The sequence below is a fragment of the Ptychodera flava genome, chromosome 17 (assembly GCF_041260155.1).
Source record: "Ptychodera flava strain L36383 chromosome 17, AS_Pfla_20210202, whole genome shotgun sequence".
In the NCBI taxonomy this organism is placed as follows: domain Eukaryota; kingdom Metazoa; phylum Hemichordata; class Enteropneusta; family Ptychoderidae; genus Ptychodera; species Ptychodera flava.
Window position 1 is genome coordinate 17,229,181 of NC_091944.1, and position 17,669 is coordinate 17,246,849.

The 17,669-nt window shown below is 49.0% G+C and overlaps 2 protein-coding genes across 2 annotated transcripts in view; both read left to right on the forward strand.

Moving 5' to 3' along the window:
- LOC139116638 (mucin-2-like) overlaps positions 1 to 951 on the forward strand; it is a 104,138-nt gene extending 103,187 nt beyond the window's left edge. The window contains 1 exon segment of the mRNA XM_070679234.1: positions 1 to 951. Coding sequence (XP_070535335.1) covers positions 1 to 951 — 951 coding nt within the window.
- A 136-nt stretch (positions 952 to 1,087) lies between these two features.
- Positions 1,088 to 17,625, forward strand: LOC139116639 (mucin-19-like; the record flags this gene model as incomplete). Its single annotated transcript, XM_070679235.1, is given in 20 exon segments — positions 1,088 to 1,590; positions 2,111 to 2,392; positions 2,538 to 2,571; positions 2,697 to 3,512; positions 3,578 to 3,826; positions 4,044 to 4,567; positions 4,683 to 7,096; positions 7,098 to 7,976; positions 8,026 to 8,366; positions 8,447 to 9,216; positions 9,219 to 10,299; positions 10,421 to 10,891; positions 11,000 to 12,079; positions 12,349 to 13,293; positions 13,641 to 14,681; positions 14,712 to 15,110; positions 15,205 to 16,119; positions 16,228 to 16,748; positions 16,930 to 17,209; positions 17,341 to 17,625. Coding segments are annotated over 20 exon segments (13,830 nt in total), but the record flags the coding sequence as incomplete, so codon positions are not given.
- Between the last annotated feature and the right edge of the window lie 44 nt (positions 17,626 to 17,669).

Consider the following 17,669-nt stretch of genomic DNA (forward strand, 5'->3'; position numbering starts at 1 on the left):
TCAGACAACTGGATTGAGGACAACTGCTGCACCAACAACACTAGCACCAGTAGTAACACATCTGCTGTTGAGATTCAGACAACAGGAGTGAGGACAACTGCTACTCCAACTGATGCAAGGACCACAGCTGCTCCCACAACACTGGCACCAGTAGAGACAACGTCTGCTGTTGAGATTCAGACAACAGCAGCAAGGACAACTGCTGTACCTACTGTTGCAAAGACAACAGCTGCTCCCACAACACTAGCACCAGTTGAGACCACGTCTGCTGTTGAGATTCAGACAACAGGAGTGAGGACAACTGCTGCACCAACAACACTAGCACCCGTAGTAACAACATCTGCTGTTGAGATTCAGACAACAGGAGTGAGGACAACTGCTGCTCCAACTGATGCAAGGACCACAGCTGCTCCCACAACACTGGCACCAGTAGTAACAACGTCTGCTGTTGAGATTCAGACAACAACAGCAAGGACAACTGCTGCACCAACTGTTGCAAAGACAACAGCTGCTCCCACAACACTAGCACCAGTAGAGACAACGTCTGGTGTTGAGATTCAGACAACAGGAGTGAGAACAACAGCTGCTCCAACAACACTTCCACCAGTAGAAACAACGTCTGCTGTCGAGATTCAGACAACAGGAGTGAGGACAACTGCTGCACCAACTGTTGCAAAGACAACAGCTGCTCCAACAACACTAGCACCAGTAGTGACAACATCTGCTGTTGATATTCAGACATCTGTTACCGATACAGCTCTTCCAATCGTTCTGAAAACTACAGCTGCCCCTACAACACTAGCACCTGTTGAGACAACATCCTCTGTTGAAATTCAGACAACAGGTGTGAGGACAACTGCTGCTCCAACAACATTACCACCAGTAGAAACAACGTCTGCTGTTGAGATTCAGACAACGGGAGTCAGGACAACTGCTGCACCAACACACTAGCACCAGTAGAAACAACGTCTGCTGTTGAGATTCAGACAACAGCAGCAAGGACAACTGCTGCTCCAACTGATGCAAGGACCACAGCTGCTCCCACAACACTAGCACCAGTGGAGACCACGTCTGCTGTTGAGATTCAGACAACAGGAGTGAGGACAACTGCTGCTCCAACAACTTTTCCACAGTAGAAACAACGTCTGCTGTTGAGATTCAGACAACTGGATTGAGGACAACTGCTGCACCAACAACACTAGTACCAGTAGTAACAACATCTGCTGTTGAGATTCAGACAACAGGAGTGAGGACAACTGCTGGTCCAACTGATGCAAGGACCACAGCTGCTCCCACAACACTGGCACCAGTAGAGACAACGTCTGCTGTTGAGATTCAGACAACAGCAGCAAGGACAACTGCTGTACCAACTGTTGCAAAGACAACAGCTGCTCCCACAACACTAGCACCAGTTGAGACCACGTCTGCTGTTGAGATTCAGACAACAGGAGTGAGGACAACTGCTGCACCAACAACACTAGCACCCGTAGTAACAACATCTGCTGTTGAGATTCAGACAACAGGAGTGAGACAACTGCTGCTCCAACTGATGCAAGGACCACAGCTGCTCCCACAACACTGGCACCAGTAGTAACAACGTCTGCTGTTGAGATTCAGACAACAGCAGCAAGGACAACTGCTGCACCAACTGTTGCAAAGACAACAGCTGCTCCCACAACACTAGCACCAGTAGAGACAACGTCTGGTGTTGAGATTCAGACAACAGGAGTGAGAACAACAGCTGCTCCAACAACACTTCCACCAGTAGAAACAACGTCTGCTGTCGAGATTCAGACAACAGGAGTGAGGACAACTGCTGCACCAACTGTTGCAAAGACAACAGCTGCTCCAACAACACTAGCACCAGTAGTGACAACATCTGCTGTTGATATTCAGACATCTGTTACCGATACAGCTCTTCCAATCGTTCTGAAAACTACAGCTGCCCCTACAACACTAGCACCTGTTGAGACAACATCCTCTGTTGAAATTCAGACAACAGGTGTGAGGACAACTGCTGCTCCAACAACATTACCACCAGTAGAAACAACGTCTGCTGTTGAGATTCAGACAACGGGAGTCAGGACAACTGCTGCACCAACAACACTAGCACCAGTAGAACAACGTCTGCTGTTGAGATTCAGACAACAGCAGCAAGGACAACTGCTGCTCCAACTGATGCAAGGACCACAGCTGCTCCCACAACACTAGCACCAGTGGAGACCACGTCTGCTGTTGAGATTCAGACAACAGCAGCAAGGACAACTGCTGCACCAACTGTTGCAAAGACAACAGCTGCTCCCACAACACTAGCACCAGTTGAGACCACGTCTGCTGTTGAGATTCAGACAACAGGAGTGAGGACAACAGCTGCTCCAACAACACTTCCACAGTAGAAACACGTCTGCTGTTGAGATTCAGACAACGGGAGTGAGGACAACTGCTGCACCAACAACACTAGCACCTGTAGTAACAACATCTGCTGTTGAGATTCAGACAACAGGAGTGAGGACAACTGCTGCTCCAACTGATGCAAGGACCACAGCTGCTCCCACAACACTGGCACCAGTAGTAACAACGTCTGCTGTTGAGATACAGACAACAGCAGCAAGGACAAGTGCTGCACCAACTGTTGCAAAGACAACAGCTGCTCCAACAACACTAGCACCAGTGGTGACGTCTGGTGTTGAATTCAGACAACAGGAGTGAGAACAACAGCTGCTCCAACAACACTTCCACCAGTAGAAACAACGTCTGCTGTCGAGATTCAGACAACAGGAGTGAGGACAACTGCTGCACCAACTGTTGCAAAGACAACAGCTGCTCCAACAACACTAGCACCAGTAGTGACAACATCTGCTGTTGATATTCAGACATCTGTTACCGATACAGCTCTTCCAATCGTTCTGAAAACTACAGCTGCCCCTACAACACTAGCACCTGTTGAGACAACATCCTCTGTTGAAATTCAGACAACAGGTGTGAGGACAACTGCTGCTCCAACAACATTACCACCAGTAGAAACAACGTCTGCTGTTGAGATTCAGACAACGGGAGTCAGGACAACTGCTGCACCAACAACACTGGCACCAGTAGAAACAACGTCTGCTGTTGAGATTGAGACAACAGCAGCAAGGACAACTGCTGCACCAACTGATGCAAGGACCACAGCTGCTCCCACAACACTAGCACCAGTGGAGACCACGTCTGCTGTTGAGATTCAGACAACAGCAGCAAGGACAACTGCTGCACCAACTGTTGCAAAGACAACAGCTGCTCCCACAACACTAGCACCAGTTGAGACCACGTCTGCTGTTGAGATTCAGACAACAGGAGTGAGAACAACAGCTGCTCCAACAACACTAGCACCAGTTGAGACCACGTCTGCTGTTGAGATTCAGACAACAGGAGTGAGGACAACTGCTGCACCAACAACACTAGCACCTGTAGTAACAACATCTGCTGTTGAGATTCAGACAACAGGAGTGAGGACAACTGCTGCTCCAACTGATGCAAGGACCACAGCTGCTCCACAACACTGGCACCAGTAGTAACAACGTCTGCTGTTGAGATTCAGACAACAGCAGCAAGGACAACTGCTGCACCAACTGTTGCAAAGACAACAGCTGCTCCCACAACACTAGCACCAGTGGAGACAACGTCTGGTGTTGAGATTCAGACAACAGGAGTTAGAACAACAGCTGCTCCAACAACACTTCCACCAGTAGAAACAACGTCTGCTGTCGAGATTCAAACAACAGGAGTGAGGACAACTGCTGCACCAACTGTTGCAAAGACAACAGCTGCTCCAACAACACTAGCACCAGTAGTGACAACATCTGCTGTTGATATTCAGACATCTGTTACGATACAGCTCTTCCAATCGTTCTGAAAACTACAGCTGCCCCTACAACACTAGCACCTGTTGAGACAACATCCTCTGTTGAAATTCAGACAACAGGTGTGAGGACAACTGCTGCTCCAACAACATTACCACCAGTAGAAACAACGTCTGCTGTTGAGATTCAGACAACGGGAGTCAGGACAACTGCTGCACCAACACACTAGCACCAGTGGAGACCACGTCTGCTGTTGAGATTCAGACAACAGCAGCAAGGACAACTGCTGCACCAACTGTTGCAAAGACAACAGCTGCTCCCACAACACTAGCACCAGTTGAGACCACGTCTGCTGTTGAGATTCAGACAACAGGAGTGAGGACAACAGCTGCTCCAACAACTTTTCCACCAGTAGAAACAACGTCTGCTGTTGAGATTCAGACAACTGGATTGAGGACAACTGCTGCACCAACAACACTAGCACCAGTAGTAACAACATCTGCTGTTGAGATTCAGACAACAGGAGTGAGGACAACTGCTGCACCAACTGATGCAAGGACCACAGCTGCTCCCACAACACTGGCACCAGTAGAGACAACGTCTGCTGTTGAGATTCAGACAACAGCAGCAAGGACAACTGCTGTACCTACTGTTGCAAAGACAACAGCTGCTCCCACAACACTAGCACCAGTTGAGACCACGTCTGCTGTTGAGATTCAGACACAGGAGTGAGGACAACTGCTGCACCAACAACACTAGCACCCGTAGTAACAACATCTGCTGTTGAGATTCAGACAACAGGAGTGAGGACAACTGCTGCTCCAACTGATGCAAGGACCACAGCTGCTCCACAACACTGGCACCAGTAGTAACAACGTCTGCTGTTGAGATTCAGACAACAACAGCAAGGACAACTGCTGCACCAACTGTTGCAAAGACAACAGCTGCTCCCACAACACTAGCACCAGTAGAGACAACGTCTGGTGTTGAGATTCAGACAACAGGAGTGAGAACAACAGCTGCTCCAACAACACTTCCACCAGTAGAAACAACGTCTGCTGTCGAGATTCAGACAACAGGAGTGAGGACAACTGGTGCACCAACTGTTGCAAAGACAACAGCTGCTCCAACAACACTAGCACCAGTAGTGACAACATCTGCTGTTGATATTCAGACATCTGTTACCGATACAGCTCTTCCAATCGTTCTGAAAACTACAGCTGCCCCTACAACACTAGCACCTGTTGAGACAACATCCTCTGTTGAAATTCAGACAACAGGTGTGAGGACAACTGCTGCTCCAACAACATTACCACCAGTAGAAACAACGTCTGCTGTTGAGATTCAGACAACGGGAGTCAGGACAACTGCTGCACCAACAACACTAGCACCAGTAGAAACAACGTCTGCTGTTGAGATTCAGACAACAGCAGCAAGGACAACTGCTGCTCCAACTGATGCAAGGACCACAGCTGCTCCCACAACACTAGCACCAGTGGAGACCACGTCTGCTGTTGAGATTCAGACAACAGGAGTGAGGACAACTGCTGCTCCAACAACTTTTCCACCAGTAGAAACAACGTCTGCTGTTGAGATTCAGACAACTGGATTGAGGACAACAGCTGCTCCAACAACACTTCCACCAGTAGAAACAACGTCTGCTGTTGAGATTCAGACAACGGGAGTGAGGACAACTGCTGCACCAACAACACTAGCACCTGTAGTAACAACATCTGCTGTTGAGATTCAGACAACAGGAGTGAGGACAACTGCTGCTCCAACTGATGCAAGGACCACAGCTGCTCCCACAACACTGGCACCAGTAGTAACAACGTCTGCTGTTGAGATACAGACAACAGCAGCAAGGACAAGTGCTGCACCAACTGTTGCAAAGACAACAGCTGCTCCAACAACACTAGCACCAGTGTGCACGTCTGGTGTTGAGATTCAGACAACAGGAGTGAGAACAACAGCTGCTCCAACAACACTTCCACCAGTAGAAACAACGTCTGCTGTCGAGATTCAGACAACAGGAGTGAGGACAACTGCTGCACCAACTGTTGCAAAGACAACAGCTGCTCCAACAACACTAGCACCAGTAGTGACAACATCTGCTGTTGATATTCAGACATCTGTTACCGATACAGCTCTTCCAATCGTTCTGAAAACTACAGCTGCCCCTACAACACTAGCACCTGTTGAGACAACATCCTCTGTTGAAATTCAGACAACAGGTGTGAGGACAACTGCTGCTCCAACAACATTACCACCAGTAGAAACAACGTCTGCTGTTGAGATTCAGACAACGGGAGTCAGGACAACTGCTGCTCCAACAACATTACCACCAGTAGAAACAACGTCTGCTGTTGAGATTCAGACAACGGGAGTCAGGACAACTGCTGCACCAACAACACTAGCACCAGTAGAAACAACGTCTGCTGTTGAGATTCAGACAACAGCAGCAAGGACAACTGCTGCTCCAACTGATGCAAGGACCACAGCTGCTCCCACAACACTAGCACCAGTGGAGACCACGTCTGCTGTTGAGATTCAGACAACAGCAGCAAGGACAACTGCTGCACCAACTGTTGCAAAGACAACAGCTGCTCCCACAACACTAGCACCAGTTGAGACCACGTCTGCTGTTGAGATTCAGACAACAGGAGTGAGGACAACAGCTGCTCCAACAACACTTCCACCAGTAGAAACAACGTCTGCTGTTGAGATTCAGACAACGGGAGTGAGGACAACTGCTGCACCAACAACACTAGCACCTGTAGTAACAACATCTGCTGTTGAGATTCAGACAACAGGAGTGAGGACAACTGCTGCTCCAACTGATGCAAGGACCACAGCTGCTCCCACAACACTGGCACCAGTAGTAACAACGTCTGCTGTTGAGATACAGACAACAGCAGCAAGGACAAGTGCTGCACCAACTGTTGCAAAGACACAAGCTGCTCCAACAACACTAGCACCAGTGGTGACGTCTGGTGTTGAGATTCAGACAACAGGAGTGAGAACAACAGCTGCTCCAACAACACTTCCACCAGTAGAAACAACGTCTGCTGTCGAGATTCAGACAACAGGAGTGAGGACAACTGCTGCACCAACTGTTGCAAAGACAACAGCTGCTCCAACAACACTAGCACCAGTAGTGACAACATCTGCTGTTGATATTCAGACATCTGTTACCGATACAGCTCTTCCAATCGTTCTGAAAACTAACAGCTGCCCCTACAACACTAGCACCTGTTGAGACAACATCCTCTGTTGAAATTCAGACAACAGGTGTGAGGACAACTGCTGCTCCAACAACATTACCACCAGTAGAAACAACGTCTGCTGTTGAGATTCAGACAACGGGAGTCAGGACAACTGCTGCACCAACAACACTGGCACCAGTAGAAACAACGTCTGCTGTTGAGATTGAGACAACAGCAGCAAGGACAACTGCTGCACCAACTGATGCAAGGACCACAGCTGCTCCCACAACACTAGCACCAGTGGAGACCACGTCTGCTGTTGAGATTCAGACAACAGCAGCAAGGACAACTGCTGCACCAACTGTTGCAAAGACAACAGCTGCTCCCACAACACTAGCACCAGTTGAGACCACGTCTGCTGTTGAGATTCAGACAACAGGAGTGAGGACAACAGCTGCTCCAACAACACTTCCACCAGTTGAGACCACGTCTGCTGTTGAGATTCAGACAACAGGAGTGAGGACAACTGCTGCACCAACAACACTAGCACCTGTAGTAACAACATCTGCTGTTGAGATTCAGACAACAGGAGTGAGGACAACTGCTGCTCCAACTGATGCAAGGACCACAGCTGCTCCCACAACACTGGCACCAGTAGTAACAACGTCTGCTGTTGAGATTCAGACAACAGCAGCAAGGACAACTGCTGCACCAACTGTTGCAAAGACAACAGCTGCTCCCACAACACTAGCACCAGTGGAGACAACGTCTGGTGTTGAGATTCAGACAACAGGAGTGAGAACAACAGCTGCTCCAACAACACTTCCACCAGTAGAAACAACGTCTGCTGTCGAGATTCAAACAACAGGAGTGAGGACAACTGCTGCACCAACTGTTGCAAAGACAACAGCTGCTCCAACAACACTAGCCAGTAGTGACAACATCTGCTGTTGATATTCAGACATCTGTTACCGATACAGCTCTTCCAATCGTTCTGAAAACTACAGCTGCCCCAACAACACTAGCACCTGTTGAGACAACATCCTCTGTTGAAATTCAGACAACAGGTGTGAGGACAACTGCTGCTCCAACAACATTACCACCAGTAGAAACAACGTCTGCTGTTGAGATTCAGACAACGGGAGTCAGGACAACTGCTGCACCAACAACACTAGCACCAGTGGAGACCACGTCTGCTGTTGAGATTCAGACAACAGCAGCAAGGACAACTGCTGCACCAACTGTTGCAAAGACAACAGCTGCTCCCACAACACTAGCACCAGTTGAGACCACGTCTGCTGTTGAGATTCAGACAACAGGAGTGAGGACAACAGCTGCTCCAACAACTTTTCCACCAGTAGAAACAACGTCTGCTGTTGAGATTCAGACAACTGGATTGAGGACAACTGCTGCACAACAACACTAGCACCAGTAGTAACAACATCTGCTGTTGAGATTCAGACAACAGGAGTGAGGACAACTGCTGCTCCAACTGATGCAAGGACCACAGCTGCTCCCACAACACTGGCACCAGTAGAGACAACGTCTGCTGTTGAGATTCAGACAACAGCAGCAAGGACAACTGCTGTACCTACTGTTGCAAAGACAACAGCTGCTCCCACAACACTAGCACCAGTTGAGACCACGTCTGCTGTTGAGATTCAGACAACAGGAGTGAGGACAACTGCTGCACCAACAACACTAGCACCCGTAGTAACAACATCTGCTGTTGAGATTCAGACAACAGGAGTGAGGACAACTGCTGCTCCAACTGATGCAAGGACCACAGCTGCTCCCACAACACTGGCACCAGTAGTAACAACGTCTGCTGTTGAGATTCAGACAACAACAGCAAGGACAACTGCTGCACCAACTGTTGCAAAGACAACAGCTGCTCCCACAACACTAGCACCAGTAGAGACAACGTCTGGTGTTGAGATTCAGACAACAGGAGTGAGAACAACAGCTGCTCCAACAACACTTCCACCAGTAGAAACAACGTCTGCTGTCGAGATTCAGACAACAGGAGTGAGGACAACTGCTGCACCAACTGTTGCAAAGACAACAGCTGCTCCAACAACACTAGCACCAGTAGTGACAACATCTGCTGTTGATATTCAGACATCTGTTACCGATACAGCTCTTCCAATCGTTCTGAAAACTACAGCTGCCCTACAACACTAGCACCTGTTGAGACAACATCCTCTGTTGAAATTCAGACAACAGGTGTGAGGACAACTGCTGCTCCAACAACATTACCACCAGTAGAAACAACGTCTGCTGTTGAGATTCAGACAACGGGAGTCAGGACAACTGCTGCACCAACAACACTAGCACCAGTAGAAACAACGTCTGCTGTTGAGATTCAGACAACAGCAGCAAGGACAACTGCTGCTCCAACTGATGCAAGGACCACAGCTGCTCCCACAACACTAGCACCAGTGGAGACCACGTCTGCTGTTGAGATTCAGACAACAGGAGTGAGGACAACTGCTGCTCCAACAACTTTTCCACCAGTAGAAACAACGTCTGCTGTTGAGATTCAGACAACTGGATTGAGGACAACTGCTGCACCAACAACACTAGTACCAGTAGTAACAACATCTGCTGTTGAGATTCAGACAACAGGAGTGAGGACAACTGCTGGTCCAACTGATGCAAGGACCACAGCTGCTCCCACAACACTGGCACCAGTAGAGACAACGTCTGCTGTTGAGATTCAGACAACAGCAGCAAGGACAACTGCTGTACCAACTGTTGCAAAGACAACAGCTGCTCCCACAACACTAGCACCAGTTGAGACCACGTCTGCTGTTGAGATTCAGACAACAGGAGTGAGGACAACTGCTGCACCAACAACACTAGCACCCGTAGTAACAACATCTGCTGTTGAGATTCAGACAACAGGAGCGAAGACAACTGCTGCACCAACTGTTGCAAAGACCACAGCTGCTCCCACAACACTGGCACCAGTAGTAACAACGTCTGCTGTTGAGATTCAGACAACAGCAGCAAGGACAACTGCTGCACCAACTGTTGCAAAGACAACAGCTGCTCCCACAACACTAGCACCAGTAGAGACAACGTCTGGTGTTGAGATTCAGACAACAGGAGTGAGAACAACAGCTGCTCCAACAACACTTCCACCAGTAGAAACAACGTCTGCTGTCGAGATTCAGACAACAGGAGTGAGGACAACTGCTGCACCAACTGTTGCAAAGACAACAGCTGCTCCGACAACACTGGCACCAGTAGTAACAACGTCTGCTATTGAGATTCAGACAACGGAGTGAGGACAACTGCTGCACCAACTGTTGCAAAGACAACAGCTGCTCCAACACACTAGCACCAGTGGAGACCACATCTGCTGTTCAGATTCAGACAACAGCAGCAAGGACAACTGCTGCACCAACTGTTGCAAAGACAACAGCTGCTCCCACAACACTAGCACCAGTTGAGACCACGTCTGCTGTTGAGATTCAGACAACAGGAGTGAGGACAACAGCTGCTCCAACAACACTTCCACCAGTAGAAACAACGTCTGCTGTTGAGATTCAGACAACTGGATTGAGGACAACTGCTGCACCAACAACACTAGCACCAGTAGTAACAACATCTGCTGTTGAGATTCAGACAACAGGAGTGAGGACAACTGCTGCTCCAACTGATGCAAGGACCACAGCTGCTCCCACAACACTGGCACCAGTAGTAACAACGTCTGCTGTTGAGATTCAGACAACAGCAGCAAGGACAACTGCTGCACCAACTGTTGCAAAGACAACAGCTGCTCCCACAACACTAGCACCAGTGGAGACAACGTCTGCTGTTGAGATTCAGACAACAGGAGTGAGAACAACAGCTGCTCCAACAACACTTCCACCAGTAGAAACAACGTCTGCTGTCGAGATTCAGACAACAGGAGTGAGGACAACTGCTGCACCAACTGTTGCAAAGACAACAGCTGCTCCAACAACACTAGCACCAGTAGTGACAACATCTGCTGTTGATATTCAGACATCTGTCACCGATACAGCTCTTCCAATCGTTCTGAAAACTACAGCTGCCCCTACAACACTAGCACCTGTTGAGACAACATCCTCTGTTGAAATTCAGACAACAGGTGTGAGGACAACTGCTGCTCCAACAACATTACCACCAGTAGAAACAACGTCTGCTGTTGAGATTCAGACAACAGGAGTCAGGACAACTGCTGCACCAACAACACTAGCACCAGTAGAAACAACGTCTGCTGTTGAGATTCAGACAACAGGAGTGAGGACAACTGCTGCTCCAACTGATGCAAGGACCACAGCTGCTCCCACAACACTGGCACCAGTAGTAACAACGTCTGCTGTTGAGATTCAGACAACAGCAGCAAGGACAACTGCTGCACCAACTGTTGCAAAGACAACAGCTGCTCCAACAACACTAGCACCAGTGGAGACCACGTCTGCTGTTGAGATTCAGACAACAGCAGAAAGGACAACTGCTGCACCAACTGTTGCAAAGACAACAGCTGCTCCCACAACACTAGCACCAGTTGAGACCACGTCTGCTGTTGAGATTCAGACAACAGGAGTGAGGACAACTGCTGCTCCAACTGATGCAAGGACCACAGCTGCTCCCACAACACTGGCACCAGTAGTAACAACGTCTGCTGTTGAGATTCAGACAACAGCAGCAAGGACAACTGCTGCACCAACTGTTGCAAAGACAACAGCTGCTCCAACAACACTAGCACCAGTGGAGACCACGTCTGCTGTTGAGATTCAGACAACAGCAGCAAGGACAACTGCTGCACCAACTGTTGCAAAGACAACAGCTGCTCCCACAACACTAGCACCAGTTGAGACCACGTCTGCTGTTGAGATTCAGACAACAGGAGTGAGGACAACAGCTGCTCCAACAACACTTCCACCAGTAGAAACAACGTCTGCTGTTGAGATTCAGACAACGGGAGTGAGGACAACTGCTGCACCAACAACACTAGCACCTGTAGTAACAACATCTGCTGTTGAGATTCAGACAACAGGAGTGAGGACACTGCTGCCCCAACTGATGCAAGGACCACAGCTGCTCCCACAACACTTGCACCAGTAGTAACAACGTCTGCTGTTGAGATTCAGACAACAGCAGCAAGGACAACTGCTGCACCAACTGTTGCAAAGACAACAGCTGCTCCCACAACACTAGCACCAGTTGTGACAACGTCTGCTGTTGAGATTCAGACAACAGGAGTGAGAACAACAGCTGCTCCAACAACACTTCCACCAGTAGAAACAACGTCTGCTGTCGAGATTCAGACAACAGGAGTGAGGACAACTGCTGCACCAACTGTTGCAAAGACAACAGCTGCTCCAACAACACTAGCACCAGTAGTGACAACATCTGCTGTTGATATTCAGACATCTGTTACCGATACAGCTCTTCCAATCGTTCTGAAAACTACAGCTGCCCCTACAACACTAGCACCTGTTGAGACAACATCCTCTGTTGAAATTCAGACAACAGGTGTGAGGACAACTGCTGCTCCGACAACATTACCACCAGTAGAAACAACATCTGCTGTTGAGATTCAGACAACGGGAGTCAGGACAACTGCTGCACCAACTGATGCAAGGACCACAGCTGCTCCGACAACACTGGCACCAGTAGTAACAACGTCTGCTATTGAGATTCAGACAACGGGAGTGAGGACAACTGCTGCACCAACTGTTGCAAAGACAACAGCTGCTCCAACAACACTAGCACCAGTGGAGACCACATCTGCTGTTGAGATTCAGACAACAGCAGCAAGGACAACTGCTGCACCAACTGTTGCAAAGACAACAGCTGCTCCCACAACACTAGCACCAGTTGAGACCACGTCTGCTGTTGAGATTCAGACAACAGGAGTGAGGACAACAGCTGCTCCAACAACACTTCCACCAGTAGAAACAACGTCTGCTGTTGAGATTCAGACAACTGGATTGAGGACAACTGCTGCACGAACAACACTAGCACCAGTAGTAACAACATCTGCTGTTGAGATTCAGACAACAGGAGTGAGGACAACTGCTGCTCCAACTGATGCAAGGACCACAGCTGCTCCCACAACACTGGCACCAGTAGTAACAACATCTGCTGTTGAGATTCAGACAACAGCAGCAAGGACAACTGCTGCACCAACTGTTGCAAAGACAACAGCTGCTCCCACAACACTAGCACCAGTGGAGACAACGTCTGCTGTTGAGATTCAGACAACAGGAGTGAGAACAACAGCTGCTCCAACAACACTTCCACCAGTAGAAACAACGTCTGCTGTCGAGATTCAGACAACAGGAGTGAGGACAACTGCTGCACCAACTGTTGCAAAGACAACAGCTGCTCCAACAACACTAGCACCAGTAGTGACAACATCTGCTGTGATATTCAGACATCTGTCACCGATACAGCTCTTCCAATCGTTCTGAAACTACAGCTGCCCCTACAACACTAGCACCTGTTGAGACAACATCCTCTGTTGAAATTCAGACAACAGGTGTGAGGACAACTGCTGCTCCAACAACATTACACCAGTAGAAAACAACGTCTGCTGTTGAGATTCAGACAACAGGGAGTCAGGACAACTGCTGCACCAACAACACTAGCACCAGTAGAAACAACGTCTGCTGTTGAGATTCAGACAACAGGAGTGAGGACAACTGCTGCTCCAACTGATGCAAGGACCACAGCTGCTCCCACAACACTGGCACCAGTAGTAACAACGTCTGCTGTTGAGATTCAGACAACAGCAGCAAGGACAACTGCTGCACCAACTGTTGCAAAGACAACAGCTGCTCCAACAACACTTCCACCAGTTGAGACCACGTCTGCTGTTGAGATTCAGACAACAGCAGAAAGGACAACTGCTGCACCAACTGTTGCAAAGACAACAGCTGCTCCCACAACACTTGCACCAGTTGAGACCACGTCTGCTGTTGAGATTCAGACAACAGGAGTGAGGACAACTGCTGCACCAACAACACTAGCACCCGTAGTAACAACATCTGCTGTTGAGATTCAGACAACAGGAGTGAGGACAACTGCTGCTCCAACTGATGCAAGGACCACAGCTGCTCCCACAACACTGGCACCAGTAGTAACAACGTCTGCTGTTGAGATTCAGACAACAACAGCAAGGACAACTGCTGCACCAACTGTTGCAAAGACAACAGCTGCTCCCACAACACTAGCACCAGTAGAGACAACGTCTGGTGTTGAGATTCAGACATCTGTTACCGATACAGCTCTTCCAATCGTTCTGAAAACTACAGGTGCCCCTACAACACTAGCACCTGTTGAGACAACATCCTCTGTTGAAATTCAGACAACAGGTGTGAGGACAACTGCTGCTCCAACAACATTACCACCAGTAGAAACAACGTCTGCTGTTGAGATTCAGACAACGGGAGTCAGGACAACTGCTGCACCAACAACACTAGCACCAGTAGTAACAACATCTGCTGTTGAGATTCAGACAACAGCAGCAAGGACAACTGCTGCTCCAACTGATGCAAGGACCACAGCTGCTCCCACAACACTAGCACCAGTGGAGACCACGTCTGCTGTTGAGATTCAGACAACAGCAGCAAGGACAACTGCTGCACCAACTGTTGCAAGACAACAGCTGCTCCCACAACACTAGCACCAGTTGAGACACACGTCTGCTGTTGAGATTCAGACAACAGGAGTGAGGACAACAGCTGCTCCAACAACACTTCCACCAGTAGAAACAACGTCTGCTGTTGAGATTCAGACAACGGGAGTGAGGACAACTGCTGCACCAACAACACTAGCACCTGTAGTAACAACATCTTCTGTTGAGATTCAGACAACAGGAGTGAGGACAACTGCTGCTCCAACTGATGCAAGGACAACTGCTGCTCCAACTGATGCAAGGACCACAGCTGCTCCCACAACACTGACACCAGTAGTAACAACGTCTGCTGTTGAGATTCCAGACAACAACAGCAAGGACAACTGCTGCACCAACTGTTGCAAAGACAACAGCTGCTCCCACAACACTAGCACCAGTAGAGACAACGTCTGGTGTTGAGATTCAGACAACAGGAGTGAGAACAACAGCTGCTCCAACAACACTTCCACCAGTAGAAACAACGTCTGCTGTCGAGATTCAGACAACAGGAGTGAGGACAACTGCTGCACCAACTGTTGCAAAGACAACAGCTGCTCCAACAACACTAGCACCAGTAGTGACAACATCTGCTGTTGATATTCAGACATCTGTTACCGATACAGCTCTTCCAATCGTTCTGAAAACTACAGCTGCCCCTACAACACTAGCACCTGTTGAGACAACATCCTCTGTTGAAATTCAGACAACAGGTGTGAGGACAACTGCTGCTCCAACAACATTACCACCAGTAGAAACAACGTCTGCTGAGATTCAGACAACGGGAGTCAGGACAACTGCTGCACCAACAACACTAGCACCAGTAGAAACAACGTCTGCTGTTCAGATTCAGACAACAGCAGCAAGGACAACTGCTTCTCCAACTGATGCAAGGACCACAGCTGCTCCCACAACACTAGCACCAGTGGAGACCACGTCTGCTGTTGCAGATTCAGACAACAGCAGCAAGGACAACTGCTGCACCAACTGTTGCAAAGACAACAGCTGCTCCACAACACTAGCACCAGTTGAGACCACGTCTGCTGTTGAGATTCAGACAACAGGAGTGAGGACAACAGCTGCTCCAACAACACTTCCACCAGTAGAAACAACGTCTGCTGTTGAGATTCAGACAACAGGAGTGAGGACAACTGCTGCACCAACAACACTAGCACCTGTAGTAACAACATCTGCTGTTGAGATTCAGACAACAGGAGTGAGGACAACTGCTGCTCCAACTGATGCAAGGACCACAGCTGCTCCCACAACACTGGCACCAGTAGTAACAACGTCTGCTGTTGAGATTCAGACAACAGCAGCAAGGACAACTGCTGCACCAACTGTTGCAAAGACAACAGCTGCTCCCACAACACTAGCACCAGTGGAGACAACGTCTGGTGTTGAGATTCAGACAACAGGAGTGAGAACAACAGCTGCTCCAACAACACTTCCACCAGTAGAAACAACGTCTGCTGTCGAGATTCAGACAACAGGAGTGAGGACAACTGCTGCACCAACTGTTGCAAAGACAACAGCTGCTCCAACAACACTAGCACCAGTAGTGACAACATCTGCTGTTGATATTCAGACATCTGTTACCGATACAGCTCTTCCAATCGTTCTGAAAACTACAGCTGCCCCTACAACACTAGCACCTGTTGAGACAACATCCTCTGTTGAAATTCAGACAACAGGTGTGAGGACAACTGCTGCTCCAACAACATTACCACCAGTAGAAACAACGTCTGCTGTTGAGATTCAGACAACGGGAGTCAAGACAACTGCTGCACCAACAACACTAGCACCAGTAGAAACAACGTCTGCTGTTGAGATTCAGACAACAGCAGCAAGGACAACTGCTGCACCAACTGTTGCAAAGACAACAGCTGCTCCAACAACACTAGCACCAGTGGAGACCACGTCTGCTGTTGAGATTCAGACAACAGCAGCAAGGACAACTGCTGCACCAACTGTTGCAAAGACAACAGCTGCTCCAACAACACTAGCACCAGTTGAGACCACGTCTGCTGTTGAGATTCAGACAACAGAGTGAGGACAACAGCTGCTCCAACAACACTTGCACCAGTAGAAACAACGTCTGCTGTTGAGATTCAGACAACGGAGTGAGGACAACTGCTGCACCAACAACACTAGCACCTGTAGTAAAAACATCTGCTGTTGAGATTCAGACAACAGGAGTGAGGACAACTGCTGCTCCAACTGATGCAAGGACCACAGCTGCTCCCACAACACTGGCACCAGTAGTAACAACGTCTGCTGTTGAGATTCAGACAACAACAGCAAGGACAACTGCTGCACCAACTGTTGCAAAGACAACAGCTGCTCCCACAACACTAGCACCAGTAGAGACAACGTCTGGTGTTGAGATTCAGACAACAGGAGTGAGAACAACAGCTGCTCCAACAACACTAGCACCAGTAGTGACAACATCTGCTGTTGATATTCAGACAACAGGAGATGAGACAACTGCTGCACCAACACTTCACACAGTAGAACAACGTCTGCTGTCGAGATTCAGACAACAGGAGTGAGGACAACTGCTGCACCAACTGTTGCAAAGACAACAGCTGCTCCAACAACACTAGCACCAGTAGTGACAACATCTGCTGTTGATATTCAGACATCTGTTACCGATACAGCTCTTCCAATCGTTCTGAAAACTACAGCTGCCCCTACAACACTAGCACCTGTTGAGACAACATCCTCTGTTGAAATTCAGACAACAGGTGTGAGGACAACTGCTGCTCCAACAACATTACCACCAGTAGAAACAACGTCTGCTGTTGAGATTCAGACAACGGGAGTCAGGACAACTGCTGCACCAACAACACTAGCACCAGTAGAAACAACGTCTGCTGTTGAGATTCAGACAACAGCAGCAAGGACAACTGCTGCACCCAACTGATGCAAGGACCACAGCTGCTCCCACAACACTAGCACCAGTGGAGA